Source organism: Apium graveolens, chromosome 2 (genome assembly GCF_009905375.1).
Source record: "Apium graveolens cultivar Ventura chromosome 2, ASM990537v1, whole genome shotgun sequence".
Lineage (NCBI taxonomy): Eukaryota > Viridiplantae > Streptophyta > Magnoliopsida > Apiales > Apiaceae > Apium > Apium graveolens.
The window spans coordinates 5,872,414-5,895,240 of NC_133648.1; the positions used below are offsets into that span (position 1 = coordinate 5,872,414).

Sequence of the window (22,827 nt, forward strand, 5' to 3'; positions counted from 1 at the left end):
TAATAATAAAAAAATATATTATTATAATGAAATAATATCACGATAAGTAAATTTAAATCATTTAGGAGATAAGAATTGAAAATAATAATATATTGTATATATTTCAATATCTATTTGAGATATTTCTATATATACAATATTATTTTTATTTAAAATACGATTCGGGGTCGGGGATCGGGGCCAGGAGGCACTAATCACCGCCCCCAATCCCCGAATTTTTTACACATATCTCCCACCCTATAAGAGTATCTCGAAAACTATTAGCTATATTAATTAACTAAAATAGTACAAAATAGATATTATGTAAAATTTGTTCAACATGTAAGTAATTGTACTTCAGTGATATTAGCTAAAATGATTAGCTATATTTGAAAAGAGTTTTATTGTTATTTTCAAATTTCAGCAATTATATTAATGATTGTTTTTAACATATATAGCTATGAAGAAATTATTAATAATAAATTAATTATTTTTTTAGTAAATACAAGTGAAACTAAAATATTAAATTATTTAAAACTTACTTAGGATATTATTCTTATAATATGAACACCAGAAGAATTAGTTAAAAATATTATGTTTATATATTATAAAATATTTAACTAATTTTATTATTATATTAGGTATTTAATAGTTTTAAAACTATAAAATATATATTAAAATTATTATATAAGTTTTTAATGAAATTTGGTTAACAATGAATTTTTTTACAGTTTTTTATAAAATAATTTAACACTTCACATTACATAAAATTAAAATAATATATATGTGTGTGATAAATAAGTATATATATATCTAAATGCCCTAGGTAGCAGAAGAATTCTTCATTTCGAGGGAAGTAAAGCTGGGATAGAAAATGACTTGGAGTGAATTTAGATGATGGGTTTCAATCAACAAATATGGCGTGCTTGTTTATCGATATCTAAAAATATAACAAGTGTCTTCGTTGGAGTTGTATTTTTTTACATATCATCTATATTTTTGAAATTATAGCTGTCACGTAGGTTTTATTGCTAACCGGTGCATCCCTCGTAGATGCTCTAAGTAACGGATAATTGCTAACAGGTGCATCCTCGTAGATGCTCTAAGTAACCGATAAATCATGGGGAATTGGGATAAGACTTGTCTCTGTCCCCACCATTTCTTTATAATTTCTTTTTGGATGTGTTATCAAATTCTTTACATTTCAAAATTTATCAAAAATAATTAATGAGTCATACCATTTTTCCATTTTTTTTACAGTATTTTAATCTACTATCTTCTTTTATATATTAAAATTAGCGGGACATACTACTTCATCCACCTTTTCTTTATTTTTTTTTACTACATATTTCTTAGCACACCAAACCTTAAGAATTGGGTGAACGCAAGAGTAGCTAGTTTGACAACTTGTACGGTTGTTCTTACATACAAAGTGCGTTTGGTTCTAGACTTGTTTCATATTATTTTTTCTACAAACAGTTGTAAAATATATTTTATTAAAACAAAGCAAATTTATAAAATAAATAAATAATAATTGATCGATCCAATTTGTCTCTAATTAAAATAAATAAACGAAAGTGACGTGATCAACCTAAAAGTGAATGGATTTTAAAAAATTTCTCTTTATATTTAAAATTTCATTTTATTTAATTTTTATATTAGCTTAAGTACGAAACTCCGAAATGCCACTCTAATATTATTTTTATTTTTTTAAAAATCCCTCATCTCCAATGGTCTGTCTTGAGGTTTTATTTTCAAAACACGATTTTTCAATTTTTTTTACAAAAACAACGATTTTGTAACCCGCAACCACAAATACAATAAAAATAATTTTGAGCCATTTTTTAGAACATGCAAAATAAGTTACATACATATTTTCTTTTGCTTGCAAATCATATTTTTACAATTTTATTTTTTTTTTTAAAAAATCACAAACAAACTTCAAAAGAAAAATGATATTTTTGATAATTTATACTCCCTCCGTCTCATTATACGTTTCCTATTTTGACTTCTAACACTATTCATGGTAAGTGATTGATTATTAATTTACGTCTAATTTATAAAATCAAATATAGTCATGTGATCTTGTTGAAATCGTATTTATGAGTACTTTATGATACTAATACGAAATCTTGTTGAAATCGTATTTATGAGTACTTTATGATATTAATACGAAATTAAAGATATTAACTGTATTTATAAACTTGAATAGCAAACGTTTTTAGAAACGGAAGGAAACAAAAAACAAACCCGCATTTCTCAATTCACATCATCATTAACCGTAAAACCAAGCTTAAAACGTTACAGGTACATGTATAAAACCTCCCCACTAAGCCTACGTGACATGCATTCATTGGCACATTACATCACCTCGGGATTCGAACAAAACACAAACAGTGAGAGTACACACACTGTCACTTCAACACTCTGTTTTTTTTCTTACACTGACCCCACTCTAACTCTTACTTTTTCTGACTCTACTTTGATCATTCCACTGCACACATTTTCTTGAATATAACAAAAATGAATGAAGCAGTTGAAAATGGTAGAGATTTTTCAAAGATGCAGAGCTGTGATTATAGTACTTATAGTAGTGAAGAAGATATGATGTCTGTGTTGCCTCCTCATACTAAAGTTGTTGTTACTGGGAATAATCGTACTAAGTCTGTTCTTGTTGGCCTTCATGGTGTTGTTAAGAAGGCTGTTGGCCTTGGTGGTTGGCATTGGCTGGTATTTTTTATTTATTTTTTCATATTTTCATTGCAAAAGCCCATTTTTTTGGTTGGTTTATTATGATTTTTTCATTAGTTTTTGGTTTTGTTTTGTAATGTAGATTGCTTTTTTTAGGGTTTTGATTGTCAGAAATGGGTTTTTTTTTCAAGTGAAGGGGTTGAATCTGGTTCTTAGTATTTGTATATGGTGCATTGATGATTAGATTATGATACCTTTTTTGTTTATTATGAAATTTTTAGGTTTTTTTTTTATTTTCTTTAAGATGTAACATAGAGGATTGTGTGTTCTTTGGCAAATAAATAAGAAATCTTGGGTATTAATCTTGATTATTGTGAAATTGGTTGTTCTGCATTTAAGTTTTGATGAAAGGAAGTAGGGTCTTAAGCATATGATGAACTGTGGATTATTACAATTGAATTTGTTTGATACCAGGCATAGAATTTGTTGGCTCATTGCTGAATGTCAATACTCAATATGCTATGTTCAGTTCACGATTATAAACATTTTTAGGTAGCATTACATGATTGTGTGTCCAAAACAGAGGTAAGAGGGGATATGTGGTTCAATTTAGGAGAGCCGATTACTTAACATAATAATATGGTATATGTTAGGAGAAGTCTCTAGTTTGGAATACTCATACCCCCAAAGTTTCTCAAGGCAAAAAAATTTAATTTGATTTGATCATTATGGTCGAATACTGACTGAGAAATGGGTTTGTTGTGATCCACTTTACGATCCCCAGTAGATGAGGCCACTCATCTCCTAATATAGTAACATCTTAGTTATGTCATTCTAGAAATCTTTGAGTGTATCGGGGGTTGGTGTTTTTCATAATAGCTAAAACCCTTAGCTTGGATTTATAGGTCGTGACTCTTTAGAAATTCAATTTAATTTGTACTTGTTAACAACTGGATTTTTGGGTAGGTTCTTTGTGCTATACTGCTTTGTTTATGAATTAGTAGTTTCAAATGTAAGTTGTCTTTAGACCACTAATCATATTCTGAAATCAGGTCCTTACAAATGGTATAGATGTAAAGTTACAGAGGAATGCTCTTAGTGTGGTCGAACAGCCTACTGGCAACGAGGAAGATGATGACCTCGAATTTGAAAATGTGCAATGGAATGGTTCAGATTTGGGTGAACTTGGTTAGTACTCTCTTTGCTGCATCTTCTCTGTGCTACGAGTTTCTAAAAATCTTCTTTATTTGAACTCTACAAGTTACGAAATACACATGTCTGCCGTTGTTTAACTTTAACATGTGTTTTACTTGAAGTCCACCTACTATTCTACAAGACATGACTATCAATGCATTTCCATACTTTTAAAGCAGATTCTTATTTCTTCTAAAAATAGTAATAAGATGGATGTTGTAACATTTTAGTTATGATCTTTTTAAACTGTTAGTGCTACTCATCTGGAGCTACTCATACAAGGAAGAGAAATATTGTTGTTGTTCTTGAGTGGGAGTGTAATTAAAGATAAGGATCCTGGACGGTGTTCTGTGTTTTGTAATCAAATAAAACTTCCTGGAGGTTGAGTTGCAGATATTATTACTTCATAGATATATAAAGCGTGTTAAGATAGATGTAAAAACATAAAAAAAAAAGTCAAAACAGAGTTTTGATTGATTCAATCATGATTTAAAATGATTAGGCCTATATTCCAAGTTTTGGGCAATCAAATTTTAGATGTGTTTTGTTTTTATCATAATTATATTACATTGATAGAGGGAGCCTTAGATGTCTTTTGTATGATAGAGTGTTGTTATTCTATTATTATTATTAATACAAATGGAAGAGCTTAATTCTCAGGGGACAATTATTTTTGTAGCCAACCATATCTCAGGCAAGTTTACTGATATAAATCTTAGGATCCCCATTGTCATAGGCTCATAGATAAATGTAATGAAGATCACTTGATCTATATTTAATTTTTTACATCCATTTTATATTCAACTACTAGGTTGGTCCATTATAACCTCTGTATACTCAAATCTTATTCAAGAACAAATGATGGTCGGAAAGAAACACACACACACAAACACCCATCCAACCTTACCTTACCTCTAATAATATTGCTCCTTTAGTCATCGAGAACATGGCGGCCTTCTTTAGATTTAGGTAGACTTCAACTATTAATTTTTAGTCGTAGTTTTAGTCTGTAGATGCATGTATGTATTTATTATTTCTAACACCAGTATGTTGCTCAGAACTATTCATCTCATATCTGCTGCATCTCTGTTTTGGTCTCACCATCTCATATGACTTCAACTGTTTTCTTTAAATTTTGCATTGTGCAGCATCCGAAGAAACACAGAAGTCACACAGGTCAATTCATGGCAGACCTACATCAACTGGATCATCCCACAAGAACAACCGTGATAATGCACCTATGTCTCTCTCATGTGATGCGCAGTCTAAAGGACTAACTACTTTCCCATCAGGTATGTTTCACAACTCTCTTTATCTCATGTTTTCTGCATATCCGTTTAGACTTTCGCCGATTGATATTACCATCCAATATTACCTCGCAATCTCACATGCTTTCTCTAATTTTACAGCACACAATGACACACAAAAGTCACACAGGTCAAGGAATCGCACACATAAATCAACTGGATCATCCCACAAGAATGACCGGAAGAATGCCAGAAAGCCTCTCTCGTGTGATGCGCAGTTTAAGGGAACAGCAACTACCCCACCGGTGTCCACGGTGAGTATGCTAAACATATTTTCTGCAATTAAATATAATTCTTTTTTTCGCACGCACTGTTCTTTTCACCCTCTGATCTGTGTTTATTCTCACTGCTCAAATTTACCTCATTCTGAAATGTCTTTTGTAAAAGGTTGATCTCAGTAAGCTAGATGAAGATTCTTTGAGGAGATATTGGCAGTATTTCAATCTCGTGAGTTGTTTGATATTAGAAATTCAAAGTACTTAGATTTCTCACCTGTTGAAGTTCCTGCAGTTCTTTAACCATATGTTTCTCTTTTTTGCCTTTTTAGATGGATGTTGCACCTAACCCATCTGAAGTGCAACTAGTAAATACAGTTCAGACACATTTCATGTCACAGGTACTTTTGCAGTTCTCGTTATTTTTTCAAATGATAAAGGTCATAAGTCTTTTTTATAATACTAATGTGTATAAAATATGAATGCGTTTCACTCTGCTAAGACAGTTTTAATATCCTTGACTATGCTCTACTATACAAACATCAGCTACACTTTAAATTGGGACATGCTTCAGCATTGAGAAAAAGAGTTGATTTGTCTTGTTGGGGAATGTTACATACGTCCAATGCATTAGATTTTAAGTACCAGGGGAGAGGGGAGTGAGAATTCGACTTTGGTCATGGGGAACAGGGAAGAAGTCTTGCCTTTGTTGCTAATAACGAAACCTTGATAGTTATATTTATAGCTAATAATGGTTCAGTATGTTTTAATTGACTAACCTACTTTGCATGCTGTTGGGTGAAGAAATTGGATGAGCTGCAAGTCATTACAGAATTTGCGAAGTCCGCTAAAAGGTTGAAGACTCTTAGCAACTGATACTGACTGGCATATTGACTTGTTTTTGACAGCATTACATTCATATGGTAACCAAAATGTCTAGTAGCCACTGGCCACAGAGTTATGACCTCTGCTTTAGTAAGTTGTACAGCTGCATTTTGATTAGTTGTATTTGTGTAGATATAGTAATAGTAGTATTATAGTATATGCATACCGGCAAATTGTTGTTCCTGAATGTTCAAGGAAAAATTACATAGCTTAGTAAGTGCAGTTCTTCTAATGATGTGTAAAAAAATTCATCAATGTGTGTTTCTCAGTTCGAGTTTAGTTTACCAGGTGTTGGTTGCTATTGTCATTTAGGTTGATTAACTTATGCAGGTTAAACAAAACTACATATCAATAGTTTGCTCATCTAAAACCTTAAGGTGGTAGAGTAAATCTCAACCGGATCTATATTCTGACATTCCCCCTCACTCGGGAGCCCATTTTTGGGTCGAAGAGTGGATCATGTGCGTCCATGTTTGAGGCATTTATCTAAGTCCTCCCTCAGCCTGAGTTCTGATACCATGTTGAGTAAAGGTGGTAGAGTAAATCTCAACCGGATCTATATTCTGACATTCCCCTCACTCGGGAGCCCATTTTTGGGTCGAAGAGTGGATCATGTGCGTCCATGTTTGGGGCATTTACCTAAGTCCTCCCTCAGCCTGAATTCTGATACCATATTGAGTAACCAGTTCATTTAAAACCTTAAGGTGTTAGAGGAAAGCTAAACCGGATTTATATTCTAACACTAGTAATGAATTACAGATTTACAGCTGAGAGATTATACAAGTATAATTCCAGGCAGCATTCCTGCAAGATCCAACTATGAATATGTTGTATTTGGTAGATAGCCAGGGTCAGTTTCTTTCTTTGCCAGGACAAGTTTAAAAAATTTACATATTTTCATCTTCATTTCTATACCGAGACTAGAGTTTTATAATACAGATTTACAAATATTGCAACATCTTCATATATGCTACACCTAGTGAACTGATGTGATTAGATATCAAAATTTGTTTTGTGCCTATATTTTTTATTTTTTTGTTTGCTAATTCATGTATTTATAAAAAATGTCTACCTAAAATTTCAATTATTTCGACGTGCTTATTCGTTAGTATAACTAGCATAATAACCCGTGCGAGGCACGGGTCATTTTCCAAGAGTTTTTTAATACACCACACAATTATAATGTTTTTACAATTATAATGTTTTTAGAGCAATTCCAACAATATCCTCTTGAGTCAAATTTTGAAGAAATGGAGATAAACTTTCTCTCCAACAAGCTTCATGTCCCCCTCTATAATATTAAAAGTTTCGAATGTTTTCTCACTTTTAGAAGTGAATATCCAATCAACTATTATTATATTATATTTTTCTTACCCGTTATTTTATATATAATGAATGAATATAAACAGGCTAGTAAGTGTACGTTTAAAACAAAATGATTAAACTTAATATGTAGAATGCCGTTAGTATGTTTACAAATAAAAAGCTAAAAATTAACATATATGTTGAATACAGAGTTGACCAAAATCTTGAATTTTATTTAAATAAACTATATGTACTGCTCTATATTATTACTGAGTTCACTACTAACTTACAATTGACATACTCAATTTAAAAAGATAAAAAATGCATAACTGAAGTCAGAATGCCTTGCAATCATAATATACAGTAATGTAAAGTTTACATTATTATTAATATTAAAGTTGATTTTATTGAAAAATATTAGTTTTTGAAATTCAACGTATGTATGTATCATGTATGTACGGGAAAATGTTAGTTTTTTATTTACACTACGGTTAAGAAAGTAAGATTAAGTTATATATATATATGTGTGTTAGCATGTAAATTATTGTATGTTATATCTCTTAGTAAATTATGATGGTTTCAATTATTTATATGCTAAATATCTGATTTATGTATATGTATAATCATTATTAACATCTAGTGAGATAATTAATTACTTAACTAACATGCATTTATAATTATTCAAAAATTAAAATTATGTAATAAATAAATTGCTATTATTTATATATGATATTCACATTATCACTGACAAATAATTCATATCTATTTTTTACGCAACCGGGTATCAATCATGGTTGTAACATAAAAATGCATTATATATTTTTAAGACTTATTATTGATATTCATGATTTTTTTTCAAACATTCGAAAGAAAAATTGTAATTATATCGTTATTTAAACTGTTTTTAAGTTTCTTTCATTACGACTCTAATATTTCTTCATATAATAATTTGATAACATTTTATACTATTCTCCTAAAATTAAAAATTTTAAGTTCGATAAAGTTTTATAAATATCAGTTGAACTGGTTAATTCCTTCAAATTATTGAACAATATATGTTTTTTTCCTTAAATAATATAAAATGCATTGATTCAAATGCTACAATATCGTATATATATAACTTTTATTTGAATAATTCAAAATATTTGTACAATATTATCTTGATCAATGAATATTGTTGATCTAAAAGAATTCATTTTTAAAAGCTAGTTTTTTAAAATGAAAAATGAAAAATAAATCGATTTAGTATATCATTGTAGTTTTAACAAATCTCGTGAGATCTCATTTCAAATTTCAAATATTTTTAAAATCGGGACAAATCCCAAAAATAATAATATGTTACCAGTGAAGTTAGTAGTTTTAATATAAATAATCAATTGACTTGATCCTATAAAGATCTCAAACACATTAATTTATATTAACACAAGATATTAAAAAATTTCACATTATTGGTAAGATATTTTCGCCGAGCTTGTAATTTTAATTTACTAAACGTATAATGTGACGATGTTTTTTGGTCGAGTCATGTAGTCAAATTTCGAGTATTTTTTGAACAATTGGCCAAGTTCTAAAATGCATTGACTCATTATAATTCGAGCTTATCTAAATATGTAATACCGATATAAATTATTTATATATAAGCGATCCTATTTTCAATATTTTTTAAAAAAATTATATATGTACATTTTAATTACTTTTTATAATAAAAAAATATGTTAAAAATATATGAGATATATTTTCAAACTAAAAAGTGATAAATAAATAAGATAATAATTCATTTATGTACTATGCCTAATTTTATATCTGTTTTTTTTTAAAATTATATATGTACATTTTAATTACTTTTTATAATAAAAAATATGTTAAAAATATATGAGATATATTTTCTAACTAAAAAATGATTAATAAATAAGATAATAATCCATTTATGTACTATGCCTAATTTTATATCTGGAATTCAATTCTTTAAAATTAACCGTACAAATACTTAACTAACTATTTTTTTTTTGCGTAATTCAAGTAAATATCTTTAAAGTTAAATAAAATATTCATTTAGCACACTTACATATTATGTGTATGATAAAAAACACACGTGAGAATATGGTGTAGTAGTAAGAAGTTGTATAGTTGAATGAAATAACCTGAGTTCGATTCCCACGAACCACATCTTTTATATAAATATTAAAACAGGGTAATTTAGTCATGAAATTATATCCTTATTGGGCTATTATATATATAAGAGAAGAGTTTGGAAATAGGGCGCGTTAAAGTCCACGACAATTCCACTTAGGGCTGTCAAAAAAATTCGAAAAATCCGATATTTGTCCGAAAAATCTGCATCCGTATCCGAGAAAAAGCGGATATTATCCGTATCCGAGAAAAAACGGATATTATCCGTATCCGAATTCGGCATATTCGAATCTGAAACTAAATACATATATGATATTTAAATTATATAAATATATAATTATATATAATTTAAAATTTATTTTTTTAGTTTATAGTGTGTGTAAATGTATTAAATAATAAGTTTATACAAATTTTATATAATGTACACATACTTTATACATATATAAATATATTATTTATATTTAATCATAAAAAAATGTTCTATTATCATCGTCAAAACGGTAAGGGCAACAAAAAATATTCAAAAAATCCGATATTCGTCCGAAATATCCGCATTCGTATCCGAGAAAAAGCGGATATTATCCGTATCCGAAATAAAGTGGATATTATCCGTATTCGAATCCGACGATTTCGGATACGGATATAGGCATATACGTATCCGAATTATCCGTTTGACAGCCCTAATTCCACTCACTCCGGACAAGGAGACGCCTAGACAACTAGTGGACAATTGCCCCCTCATGCACTTCATGACAACCTTAAGAGGCAAGATGTATTGATGATAACAATTCCACAAAAAGATTCAGAAATTATTGCAAGAATTGTTAACGAAACTAGTGAAACTACAAGTTTAGTTATCGGACATTAATCGGAAAAAAAGATGTATTTTAATTTAATTATATATAATTTATACCTATCATTTTATATACTCCTTGATTATTTAAAATTTATTTAAAATTCTATTTTATGTTTGCTAATTTATTCGTAATATCATTTGGTTTTTTCTTAAAAAATCATTTGGTTTTTAACAAAACTATTATCTTTAAAAATATTTATATATTGCATTCACAACTTCCATTTATGTTAACATTAAATAGATATTAAGAGCATCTCCAACTCTGACTCACCTTTTAGCTATATCCTACGTGGACAACAACAAATTTTAGCTAATAGTCTTAATTTTGGCTTCTCCAAGGACACAACGTGTTAGCTAAATTTTTAGATAATGCTAAAATGATCCTCCAAATTTGTTGATTGGGAAGCCATTATTTATAATTGCTAAAATGAACTAAAATAATAATTTTTAAATATAATTATCTCAATTCATAAATTTTAAATTAGATTAACATTTAAAACATATATTTTAAAATTAAAGTTAATAAAAAGGCGAAAAATCACCTATAAATTGTAAATTCTAACTTATAAATTGCGTCGACAAACACTCCTAAATAAGTTTTAAGTTTTATAAGTAAGCATACAAACAGAACCATTATTTGGTATAGCTGCTAAAAGAATATCTCATGGCTAGCCACCTGTTTGACATGCAAATATAAGTTAAAAATAAAAAGGAAAATTAAAGAAGAAAAAAAAGGCAAAAATCATCATGAATGTTACCAAATGTTATAGTCCTATACTCCTATCCTATCTATATATATGTAACCTTCACCAAAGCCACCCTCCCCAAAAGCACCGGACTTGATATAAATACACACCAACACAACACGCTCTCTCCCCCAGTTCCTCCTCACTGTTCGACAATGGCATTTCGAAAAATTTTATCCAAACGTTTTTTGTTCACCCAAAAACGACATTCACTCCAAAAAAGCAATAATATCCAACATGGTATTCTTACCGCTCCTTCTTACCCTGTTATCGAGAACGGCTTTATTAGCCGTTTTCTCACTAGAAAGTCCATTAATCAATATTATTCGGTCCCAAAATCGCCAGAGTTTCTCCATGCTCCTGTTCCTGTTGGTAACAGGCTAAGAGAGAAACTCTGGCTGCTTAATAAATGTTCTGAATATAAATTTCGTTACGACATGGATTTCGATGTTCCTGGAAATCTCGAAAAAGTTTCAATGGAGAAACTGAGATCAAAGCTGAAAGAAATGCCTGTGAGCTCTGTTGCTTATACGGAGTTTTTAAAAATATGCAGTGAGGTTTGTGAAAATGAGGAGAGGGGCTTGGAGTGTGCTAAAATGTTGGATGATGCAGGGAATGTTATTGTTGCAGGCAATGTTGTGTTTCTTCGTCCAGATCAGGTATATTATTAATTCAATTCACTTTTTCTTACATTTATTACGACGATTTCAGATTTTTGCATGTTCATTCAAATCGAGACGACAAGAGATAAACTAGTATACACTTTTAATCTTGTATTATTTATATCTCCCTTAAATTAACATTTTCAAATATTTCCTGCAAAATTGCCGGAGAGATGATTTTAGAATTTTATTACTCTTGATTGATGGGCCCAGGATCTTGAATTGAATGCTGCATAGATGTTGTTTCTACTTGGGTAACTAAGGGATTAAATGATAATTACTGAATAATTTTAAATTCAATTTTATAATTCAGATTCAGATTGTATCTGGTCCAAATTTGTGGATGTATCAAGAATTTAAGACGAGAATGTCCAAAAGATGTGATGTTGGTAAATTATTACTATTGACCAATTTGGCACTTCAGTCCAAGGATATTAAGAAAAATGAAAGTTAATATATTAATTGCATTAAATAAATATAACCAGTGGTGGATGGTTAATTTTGAAATATATAAATTTCAAATATTTTGAATATAGTTGATTTTGGAAACATAAACTGACATTAAAAATTGAATTGAGTAACTAATTTGAAACAATTTTTTTTTCTCAAAGTAGACATTTAATTTAAAACATAGGGAGTATTTTTGCTAATAAAACTTATTGGTAATAACAATTTTGTGATGAAAGTATTAGTACACGACTATTTAGTACTCCATGATTTCAAAAAAAAAAGTAAGTCTTTTGAATAATATTAGGAAACAAAAAAATTGAATCGCCATACACATTTTTCCGATCTTTTATCGTTGGATTTGTGTTTGAATTTAATAATCAATCAGAGTTTAATCATTTTGGCGCGAAACTAAAACATTTCAAAATCGTCCCGACATTGTGTTATAACTAGATATAAGTTTGGCGCGAACTTGAAAACTATAAATCGTGATTATTTTTTTAAATAATCAAGTTTCCAAATAAGGTTAACACAACAATACTTTTTGTTGTATTGAATACTACCTCCGTCCTACCGGATTCTATACGTTTACTATTTTCACGTATTTCGAGATTTTTATAAAGTATAGTTTTATAATTTTTTTTAAAAATTTTCTTTTTTTTCAATAAAAGTTTAAATATAAAACTTTTATTTAGAAAAAAAAATAAAAAAAATATTATGGAAGTATGAATTAAAGTAGTATTGAAAAACGTGCCGGAAAGTAACGTATAGATTTCAATGAGACGGAAGTAATAATAATTTAGCTTTGATGTTACAGATTGTCAGATCCATGGAAAAGCTACTCTTTGAATCCATAGCCATTCCAAATGATCCAAGAAAACAAGAACTTGAAATATTAGAGAAAGAGAAGATTGTAATAGATGTCAAAGCTGAGGCACTTGTGCGACGTGAACTCTATTTTGGGCTGGGCTTTCTGGTGCTCCAAACCATGGGCTTTATGAGGCTAACATTTTGGGAGCTCAGTTGGGATGTTATGGAGCCCATTTGTTTCTTTGTCACCTCCCTTCACTTTGCTCTTGCCTATGGTTTCTTCATCAGAACTTCTAAAGAACCTACTTTCGAAAGCTATTTTCGACGTCGATTTCTTGCGAAACAGGCGAAGCTCGTGAAGGTTCGCAACTTCGACGTCGAAAAATATGAACAGCTTCGCAAGGTTTTTTATTCGGGTTATAGTACTAGCGAGAATATTTAAGTTTCGATTTTATAGATTGTTGCATTCGAAAATAGAAATCTCTCAATAGACGTAAGTAATAGGTTATTCAAATATGATCTCGGAGCTGAATCCGCGACTAAGCATGAAAGTATTAAATAGCTCCAAGTTGTAAATGTATGTTAAAAGGATTGTCTTGGATCGTTCTAGCTGGTAATTTCGATCAGTAAATTCGGACTTAGATTTTGCTGTTTTTATAATGCATTTTATGAAATCTAGTTAATTTTTCTGTGTCTGGCTATTTTGATAGCAAAAACTTGTGCATATGATATGGGCTTGAACTGGCCATTATATAAAAGAAGTATAATTCGAAAATCGGAAACAAATTTAGTAGATTTAATACAAATATAAAAAAGAGAAGGTGATTCAGCCACATCTTCCGGTACACCTATCCTGTTAAGACTTTATTTTATTTTCGGCATCCCCCTCCTTATGATTAAAGCAACGACTTCATGTATGGTCCGCTCCATGAGGTGACTAAGGCTGTAATTCGAGTCGGGCGGCTCGCGAGCTCGTCCGGCTCAAACTCGTTTAAATGGGCTTGACTCAGCTCGTTTAAATTGTCCGGTTTAAACACGTTTAAGTGGGCTCGACTCGGCTCGTTTATTTAAACGAGCCGAGTTCGAACAGAGGTTCCGACTCGTTTAATTACTCGAGCCTGCTCGGCTCGACTCATGAAATTAAACGAGCCGAGTTCGGGTAGAGTTTAGGCTCGATTAAGTGTAAAATTAAACGAGTTGGCTCGACTTGACTCATGAAATTAAACGAGTCGAGTTCGGACAGAGGTTTAGGCTCGTTTAACTAAACGAGCCGGCTCGGCTCGAATTACGCCTGGCTCGAAACTCGGCTCGCTCGGCCCGAATTACAACCCTAAATGTTACTGTGTACAAGGCCCGGGAATAAATTTACAGTCAAAAAATATTATCCGATATTCGAGCAATCAATATAATATGAAATAGTGTTTAAGATTTGTTAAAGTAAATTCGCTAAGAGTCTGATCCAAAACGAACAATATTGTAAAGTTAGCTCTGGCCTAACAATACCGTGAAGTAATGGTTAGCTCTTAGCTTAACATGAACTAATTAACTAATCTCCTAATAATCCGCATCTCGAGTTATAATTAGCACAGCCTCATTTTTTATATGGAAATAAATATCTCTTGTTCATTCACTGTATAACACTGAACTTTTTTCACCTGGTCAGGGCCACCACATGTGGCCGGAGACATGATTATTGTATCGCAAGCTACCATTGGCCCAAACAACTTTCATGCTACTTGTTGATTTTAATCTATAAATATATAAGTCCATTTAAAGGCCCTACTTATTTCATAAAGTTGAACAACTATCATCAAGGATAATTCGGTTGTTGGACCGACCCAACATTATGACTTCTATTGACATGGCCTACATCCATCATTTTTATATATAAATAAAAATAATTTTAATAGTGTACTTATCTTATCAAGGTGTATATAATTAAAAAAAAATATCTCGACTTTCCATGGGTATTTAATTTCTTTTTTTAAATTTTTAATTATAGATAATCATAAACTTCAACTACTTATTTTTAATGTATGAGTATAAATAAATAATCACCATGTTTCATAATTTTTGCCTCATTTGACTGTTTATGATGAAATTGAGTGGACTTTAACTACAAATAAGCGATTCTCCAGTAATTTTAAAAGATAATTTATGAAGTACGTTAAATATACTTTCTAATAATATAATTTTTATGATTATTTTAAATTAAAATATATATTTAATTTATAGTCAAAATTTGATCAATTTGATCTACAGAAGTTAAATAATACAAAATTATGGGAGGGACGGACAAAATATATGTTACTCCTCCATTCGTTTTCATCCGACTCTTAGTTTTATTGACGTGTTGAGAAATTGAATCTAAGGTTTTTAGGTGAAAATATATCCACTAATTACACATTGGAAACAAATAACGTCATTAAAAGGAATTTGAAGAGCTTTTGGTGGAAATATATGCATTAACTACATCATGGAAATAGATAACAATCATATAAAAATATATTTCTAAACTTTACTAACAAACAAAAAACCAAATTACACTAAATACCCTCTCATCCAATAAAAATTATACTATTCTATGTGCATTTTGGTAAATATACTTTCAGTTATGGATAGTTCAACTTTAAATGGGTTACCCATGACCCATTTTGCATATAAAACTATAGACCCATGGATTATTCATCTATTACCCATTTATTAACGATACTAACACTAAATTAGGTATATTTTGAATTTTAAACATCTTAACTAAGTAAACTGACAATGTTTAAAAGGATTTGCATGATTTTCTCACATCTGGTTAAATCTCTATGTCAATAGTAATCTTTAGTTTCTTTATTGATATATTTTAAATTTCAAATTGATCATCAGAATAATCACTAATTAATATCTTCCTTATTTTTTGCTTTTATTTGAAGTAGATAAATATATAAAGATATAAACACGTGCCTAATTTTGATGAGATGAATGAATCAATTTTCTTATTTACATAAATTATGCTATGCACTTTATCCAATGGTATGTTCAGATAATCCGATTTTAGAGTTTCATTTGGTTTTATTTTTTTTAAACTTAAATTATTTATGCTGCTTACATGTTTGTTTGTCATGCATCTAAAACCTTATATCTGTCTGGTGAATTTGATGAACTTGCCTAATATGGAGAAGGCTAACTAATTGTTTTGATGAACTGTATTAAACTGAAAATTTGAAGCAGGGTGCTATTGAGGCAGGTTCTTATGGACTGCAAGATTAGGTATAATTACAACTTAAATTTTCAGTTGCACTAGCTACTCCAACAGCACAGATGTTATGCCTCCACGGACACGATCTACGACAATGCTTGATATAGGTGATCCTGAAAGATCACTTAAGAAGGTGCTTGATATAGATAATAGTATTTATTTTTCATGAACTTAGAACTATGCTATACACTCTGTCCAACACATGGTCAGATATCTTCCTCTTTTCACTTCGTGAAGTCATTTTATAATCTGTAGTATACATCTAAATGTAAAATAACACCCAAAGGTATATATACGTGTGATTATTTCCAGTAGTTTTGGGGCGGGTTTTTTCAAATCACTTAAACAGTTACCACAATTTAGAATAACTGAATGGTAGTTATCAATTTAGATAATAGTATTTATTTTTCATGAACTTAGAACTATGTTATACACTCTGTCCAACACATGGTCAGATCTCTTCCTCTTTCCATTTCGTGAAGTCATTTTATAATCTGCAATATACATCGAAATGTAAAAAAACACCCAAAGGTATATACACGTGTGAGTATGTCCAGTAGTTTTAGGGCAATTCTTTTATAATCACTTAAATAGTTACCACAATTTAGAATAACTGAATGGTAGTTATCAATTTTATTTAGTTTTTCTAGATTTCAATAGTCATGTTACTCGAATGTTGTAATGTGTCTTTAAACAATATGTTGATTATCTCTTCTTTGAGAAGATGTTTTAAAGAATGTTTATCAAAAATCATGTTAGAAACTTTTGGATGTTCTTTATGTTTTTGTAAATTTTTAAATTAATGGACCAATATTTTTTAATGGCGGGTAGTTTATCATGTAATTTGATTATTATCCTTTCCGTTATGTGGTTAATGTTTAAACTATAAATGTGCTTAAACTATATACAAAAAATAGAACTATTCATACTATTTGACTACAATATTATACCATTTCTTTATCAAAAACAGAAAAAGGGAAGAGACGTTATCGAATGATTCGTTGTTAGTGTTTACACATGATAATATTGGTATAAAAATGTTGGTACACATTATCGCAACTTCATGAATATATATCTTTAAAATTTTAAAAAAGATCGTATATAACTAAACTCTGTGTGCGCGTAGCACGGGTAAGATAACTCGTTTGAACAAAAGCTGAAAACGTGCATTAATGATACGGTGTGAGTATAAACAATGTCGGAGTTTAGCGATAATCGAACAAAACAGAACTAGAATAAAAAGTGATGTACTTTAAGTTTTAACTACTTATTTAGTTCAATTGGAACTTGGAAGCTACCATTTAGCACTTACTATTTACCAAACAAATAGCCCTACACTATAAAAATTTTAAGAATCTCCAATAGAGGTTGTCAAGAAGTTAAATCTTATGTGACATGACATTTTTGGTTGCCAACCTATTGGAGTTGTATGGTTACCACGAGTTGCCTACCAAGGTTGTCAAAACTTGACAACTTCCTAAAATGGTTAAAATACATATATAAATTCAAAAAGTTTATATCAATAATATTTTTTTTAGTTTATAAGTCATTTACAATTTAATTTAAGGGACCACATATACAACAATTAAAGGTTGCTAACCATTGGAGTAGAATTTTGTCAAGTTGATATAAAATTGAGTAAAAATAAAATATTAATATTTATGATAATTTGAAAAAGTTGACAACTAGTTTGACAACCCCTTATTGGAGATGCTCTAATCTGTTAAGAAAAATATTTATACCCATTCTAAAGGGTCTTTTTGGCTCATCCTTATAAGTCAGCTTATGACTATAGTTGAATTTATAAATTATAAGCTGATAAGTTGAAGGTTATTAATGACGTATTTTTTCTCAACTTATTTTAATTTTTAGCTTTTTTATTAATTTTAATTTTATAAAATATGTTTCTAAATGTTAATTTATTATAAAATTCACGAATTAAGATAACAACTTAAATAAATTATAAGCATTAATCTACTTGTCACTTATTCATTTTAAATTATAAATTAGTTATTTTAATCCAAGATTTTCTAAACGGACACCAAATTTATGAAATGCATTTGTTTGGTTACACACATTTGTGAATGCACTTGTCTGGTTGCAATTTTATACACATACATAATGTTCAATTAGATGTGTACCTGCATGGCATTATAAAACATAGATTCGTTAAATTAATTACCTGTCATCAAGCATATATATATCTGTTATTATAATATTAAAATAAAATTAGGTTGTACCTAATATCCGGAGACAGTGACATTCATATTTTTTAATATATACGTAGTATCTACTCTATATTCGCATGCAATGCAACGGCGCCTGTTCATTTAAACGTAATCAATTACAATATCATTTTATGTCATATATTTAAGATTATGATAATTATAAGAATAACATGTAATTAAAATTTCCGAGTAAAATCTTGAAAAATTATCAAAATTACTAATTTTTTTAATTTTTTTTGTAATTTTGCTATCTTCTGCCCTTTTTTTCAAAAATACGGAATCAGCTAAAATCAAACAAATATGCAATTAGTTGAATCGAATTTTTTTTTGTTGTATTTGAGGTTACATATAATTGCAGAAACTCGTCACAGGTTGCATTTAGTTGATTTCACTTGCAAGAAATCGTGAAACATAATATTTTTGCAATTTTTTTTTTGTATTTTTTTTTAAATGACAATATTGTTACAATAAAAAAAGAATATATATTTTTCAAAAAAAACCCTAAAATCTATTAACGAAATGAATTATTTTTGTTTTTATTGTAGATAACTCGCGACCACTACCATTCGGGTGTGCACTGGGTAAAACCCTATTGGCTCACGCAATAGTCTGCAAACCACATGAACCAAGCTAAACCGCATTTAAGCGATAGGCTCTGACTCAGGAGATATAATCATAATTTATACTCTCGTAGGATTCGAATTTGCGACCACCAAAAGGATAGTTGTCCCCTATTTAACCAAATGAGCCAACCCTTACGGGTCGAAATGAATTATTCTGAATCACAATTTTGATTAACTAACTACGGGAAATTAGAATAACGATTCACAATATTAGATCGATAATTAAAAATTGTTATTAAAAATTCGAATCCTACTAACCAAACACATTATTTACAAACGACCGATAAGATTAAATGATTATTGGATGCAGAAAGTCCTTGTTATAACCAAAATTTGGTACAAAAGATATCCGTGTCAAATCCGGGTCAACATAATTCAATTTGGGCGAACGTCAAGAAAATGAGTTTTCGTGGTCGGGTTGGCACGAGTCAAAACCCTTGGACAGGTTGGCGCGAGACAAAATCTTTGGACATGCCAGGTCAAGCCCTTATCTTTGGATAAGTTAGGGCGAGCCCTAAAGTTTAATTGATGGATTCTTTAGACAGATTCCTCGGACATGATTACTTTGACAGATACTTACATTGGTTTTCCTTGGACAGAGTTAAGGCGAGCTCTAACTGTTGAATAAGTTAGGGCGCGCCCTGTAATGAAAAAATAAGAGATCAAAGGCTAATGACACATGGTGGCGCCAACATACAAAATTGTTAGGGCACGCCCTTAGATTCTACTTGGCACAAAACACAACTTTGCTGTGCTACTTGGATGAACTCTTTAGATACTTGGGGAAGATGATGGATGATTATTACTAACGCATTTGTTGCAGATACTCTATTGAAGAACTCCTTTATATAATGCAATCACAGGTATGCCTGGACGGGAGGCCTCCTCCTGTAGTCAATGAGTGTCCTCATGGGGATGTGGGGTAAAATCTGATGTGTGCTTTGGGAGCTCTGTCTCTGTAGTCAACGGGTGTCCTCATTGGGAAACTTTGGAGTATCCTGCACTTTGCACCCAAAAGTTTGGGATCACTTGTCCTGCAATCTGGTAGGCCTCCTTATCCGGGGGACAAGAATGCGTATAATATTTGGGGTGAACCACGACTATACCTGCGTCCATGGATTAGAGAAATAGCTGGCAGCGGAGGGTTATCCTTGGCCAGGGAGATGCCTTATCAGTGAAGTCTCGAAGCCGCGGACGAGCCTTGGGCCTTTGTGGTTGAGCCTCATCGGCGGACATTCATAAATCTAGTAGAAAACGGTTTCCAGTAGGTTTACTACCGGGTCTCAGAACAAAAGATCTAAGACCATCAGGTTTCTTGTTCACAAGAACTACGTTGGCTTGATTCCTTATAAATAGGGATACATAACTAAATTGTAAGGGGTCAGAAGCGAGAGCGCAAATGAGCCACCACTAATCCCAAGCAATCTCAGCCACCAATAATTACCACCATCAAACACTGTTCATACTTTCCAACAAATACTATTCAACAAACCCACCAGTCACTGTTCACGTTTCCGACAATGAACCACCGTCACAGATGTTGTTTCCGGCTACGAACCCCAGACTTAATTACTCAACAAATTCCTCGTTCAACCGTACTTAACACTTTTTATCAAAATAATGTTGACATGTTGCTTAGCATGACTATTAGATAACAACGGATTGTTGAAATAATTAATTCACATAACATATTCAAGATAAAATATATAATAAATGAAATAATTTGGTGGCGAAGAGGTCAACTTGGCCAGAAAATGAGAGATAATGATGACAAATGATTTGAATTACAGGTCAAGCAAATGTTGATTAGTGGTTCACATACATAATTTTTTTTGTCATAATTTCTTAATTACAAAACTATTGAGCTACCCTCTTAATTAAGTTATACCCAATACTTAATATTCTTATCTTCGGCTTGTTTAGGGTTTAGGTAAACAAATGACATAATTACGAAGTTTCCCGTTGCCCGTTTTGTTGGAACAAGGATAGTATTAGTTCTTATCCAACACCCTCACTTCACGTAAACCAAATACATATTTTACTTGCCGCCAAATGGCTCCGGATCTCGTAAATTTATGAAAACCAGATCTGATTTAAAATTAAAATTTTATAATTCAAAAATTAATTTAAATTAATCCGAAAAATATTTGAACCAATAATAATTTAAAATATTAGATCGATTATAACTTGAAATTGAACAAAATTGAATCATATCATGTCTGAACCGAACATGACCCGAATTAAGGAGAATTCATACTTAACAAATAATAATTTATGATAACATAATTATTCAATCATATTTTTTTACAAAAATACATTATAATATATTAAAAATACAACATTCAATAAAAACATATTTTTTAGGTGTTACAAATTGAAAAAATAAATAAGTTATGATTTAAAAATACATGACCCGAATTTCGTCCGATCTTATTTTAAATTTTATCCGATTTTAATTCGAATTAGATCAAAATTAAATCACATCTGATTCGATTTGAATGGTCTCTAAATATATAATAATCAAAAATAATATTTGCACACTAGTTAACGCGCTTATGTGTATAAGGATATTTTGATCTCTTAATTTCAAAAATGGGTGTGGGGTGTTTACATATATACTCTCTAATTTCTACCTTATTTTTAAGAAATAATATATCTTCCTTTATTTCACTTTTATAAATAAAATATTTATTTTTCTCAATTTTTATTCTCAAATTTTATTTCTTTCACCTATTTAAAAATATAATAATAATATGATAATAATTAGCATATATAAAGAGTGATAGTAGAAATTAATTTTTATTATAATATTAAAATAAGAGATTCAAGGAAATGTTCTAATGTAATGTAATATTATAAAATGAAGAGAATTCAACATCAATAAAATATTAACCCTCTCCCCCGAATATTTCAGCATGGCCACATCAGATTACCTGGTCAAAATTGTGATACCTATGGCCTATGAGTCTATGATGATAGCGGTATAAATTTTTAAATTTTAAAAATAAATTAATTAATTATATGGTATATTTACTCATTCAAAAGATATCAAATACCAAAAGTAAATGTTTTTTTTTGTACTCCTATTGTTTTCTGTAAGAATGCGCTGTTACATAAATAATTTTGGAAAGTTTAGTTAAATTAAAAGTGTTAGCTTGATAAACAGATATTAAAGCAAATTTCAAAAATTTACAAAGATAATCGAAATACAACCGGATAAAACATCATTCTTAAAAAAAACCCAATACTTCATTGTCAATTGGGTTTTCGTTAGTTCGATATCTCATATATAATAGATACTTCAGTGACGAGTCTACATAATTGCGTATTTCATATATGAGATATTTGTAAAGTGTTGAGTATACATATATAATAAGAAAAAATTAACCAAAAATACTACTTTATGTAAACTTATTTGTGATTTTACTAACATCAGAAAAAAATTGTAAAAACAATATTTTATTTTAAAAATATTTGCAAAAATACGATATTGCATAAT

The 22,827-nt window shown here is 30.1% G+C and overlaps 2 protein-coding genes across 3 annotated transcripts; both read left to right on the plus strand.

Annotated features, from left to right (window-relative positions):
* Positions 1-2,487: 2,487 nt before the first annotated feature.
* LOC141705788 (uncharacterized) lies at positions 2,488-6,560 on the plus strand. 2 transcript variants are annotated; one of them, XM_074508675.1, is made up of 7 exons: positions 2,488-2,709; positions 3,723-3,858; positions 5,013-5,156; positions 5,274-5,425; positions 5,559-5,618; positions 5,719-5,787; positions 6,191-6,560. In XM_074508675.1, exons 1-7 carry the CDS (start codon positions 2,503-2,505, stop codon positions 6,260-6,262), a joined length of 840 nt encoding a protein of 279 aa, XP_074364776.1. In that variant the 5' UTR covers positions 2,488-2,502; the 3' UTR covers positions 6,263-6,560. The 2 variants fall into 2 exon arrangements, with proteins under 2 accessions (XP_074364776.1, XP_074364775.1); XM_074508674.1 differs by having other exon boundaries at positions 5,719-5,786; positions 6,184-6,560.
* A 4,903-nt stretch (positions 6,561-11,463) lies between these two features.
* LOC141684795 (calcium uniporter protein 4, mitochondrial-like) lies at positions 11,464-13,716 on the plus strand. Its single transcript, XM_074489927.1, has 2 exons — positions 11,464-11,967; positions 13,235-13,716. Exons 1-2 carry the CDS (start codon positions 11,464-11,466, stop codon positions 13,667-13,669), a joined length of 939 nt encoding a protein of 312 aa, XP_074346028.1. The 3' UTR covers positions 13,670-13,716.
* Positions 13,717-22,827: the final 9,111 nt, after the last annotated feature.

Coding starts and splice junctions, on each gene's coding strand:
- LOC141705788 (XM_074508674.1), top strand. CDS start 2,503: ATGAATGAAGCAGTTGAAAATGGTAGAGATTTTTCAAAGATGCAGAGC. Junction 3,859..5,012: donor TTCAGATTTGGGTGAACTTG/GTTAGTACTCTC, acceptor TGCATTGTGCAG/CATCCGAAGAAACACAGAAG. Junction 5,157..5,273: donor ACTAACTACTTTCCCATCAG/GTATGTTTCACA, acceptor CTAATTTTACAG/CACACAATGACACACAAAAG.
- LOC141684795 (XM_074489927.1), top strand. CDS start 11,464: ATGGCATTTCGAAAAATTTTATCCAAACGTTTTTTGTTCACCCAAAAA. Junction 11,968..13,234: donor TGTTTCTTCGTCCAGATCAG/GTATATTATTAA, acceptor TTGATGTTACAG/ATTGTCAGATCCATGGAAAA.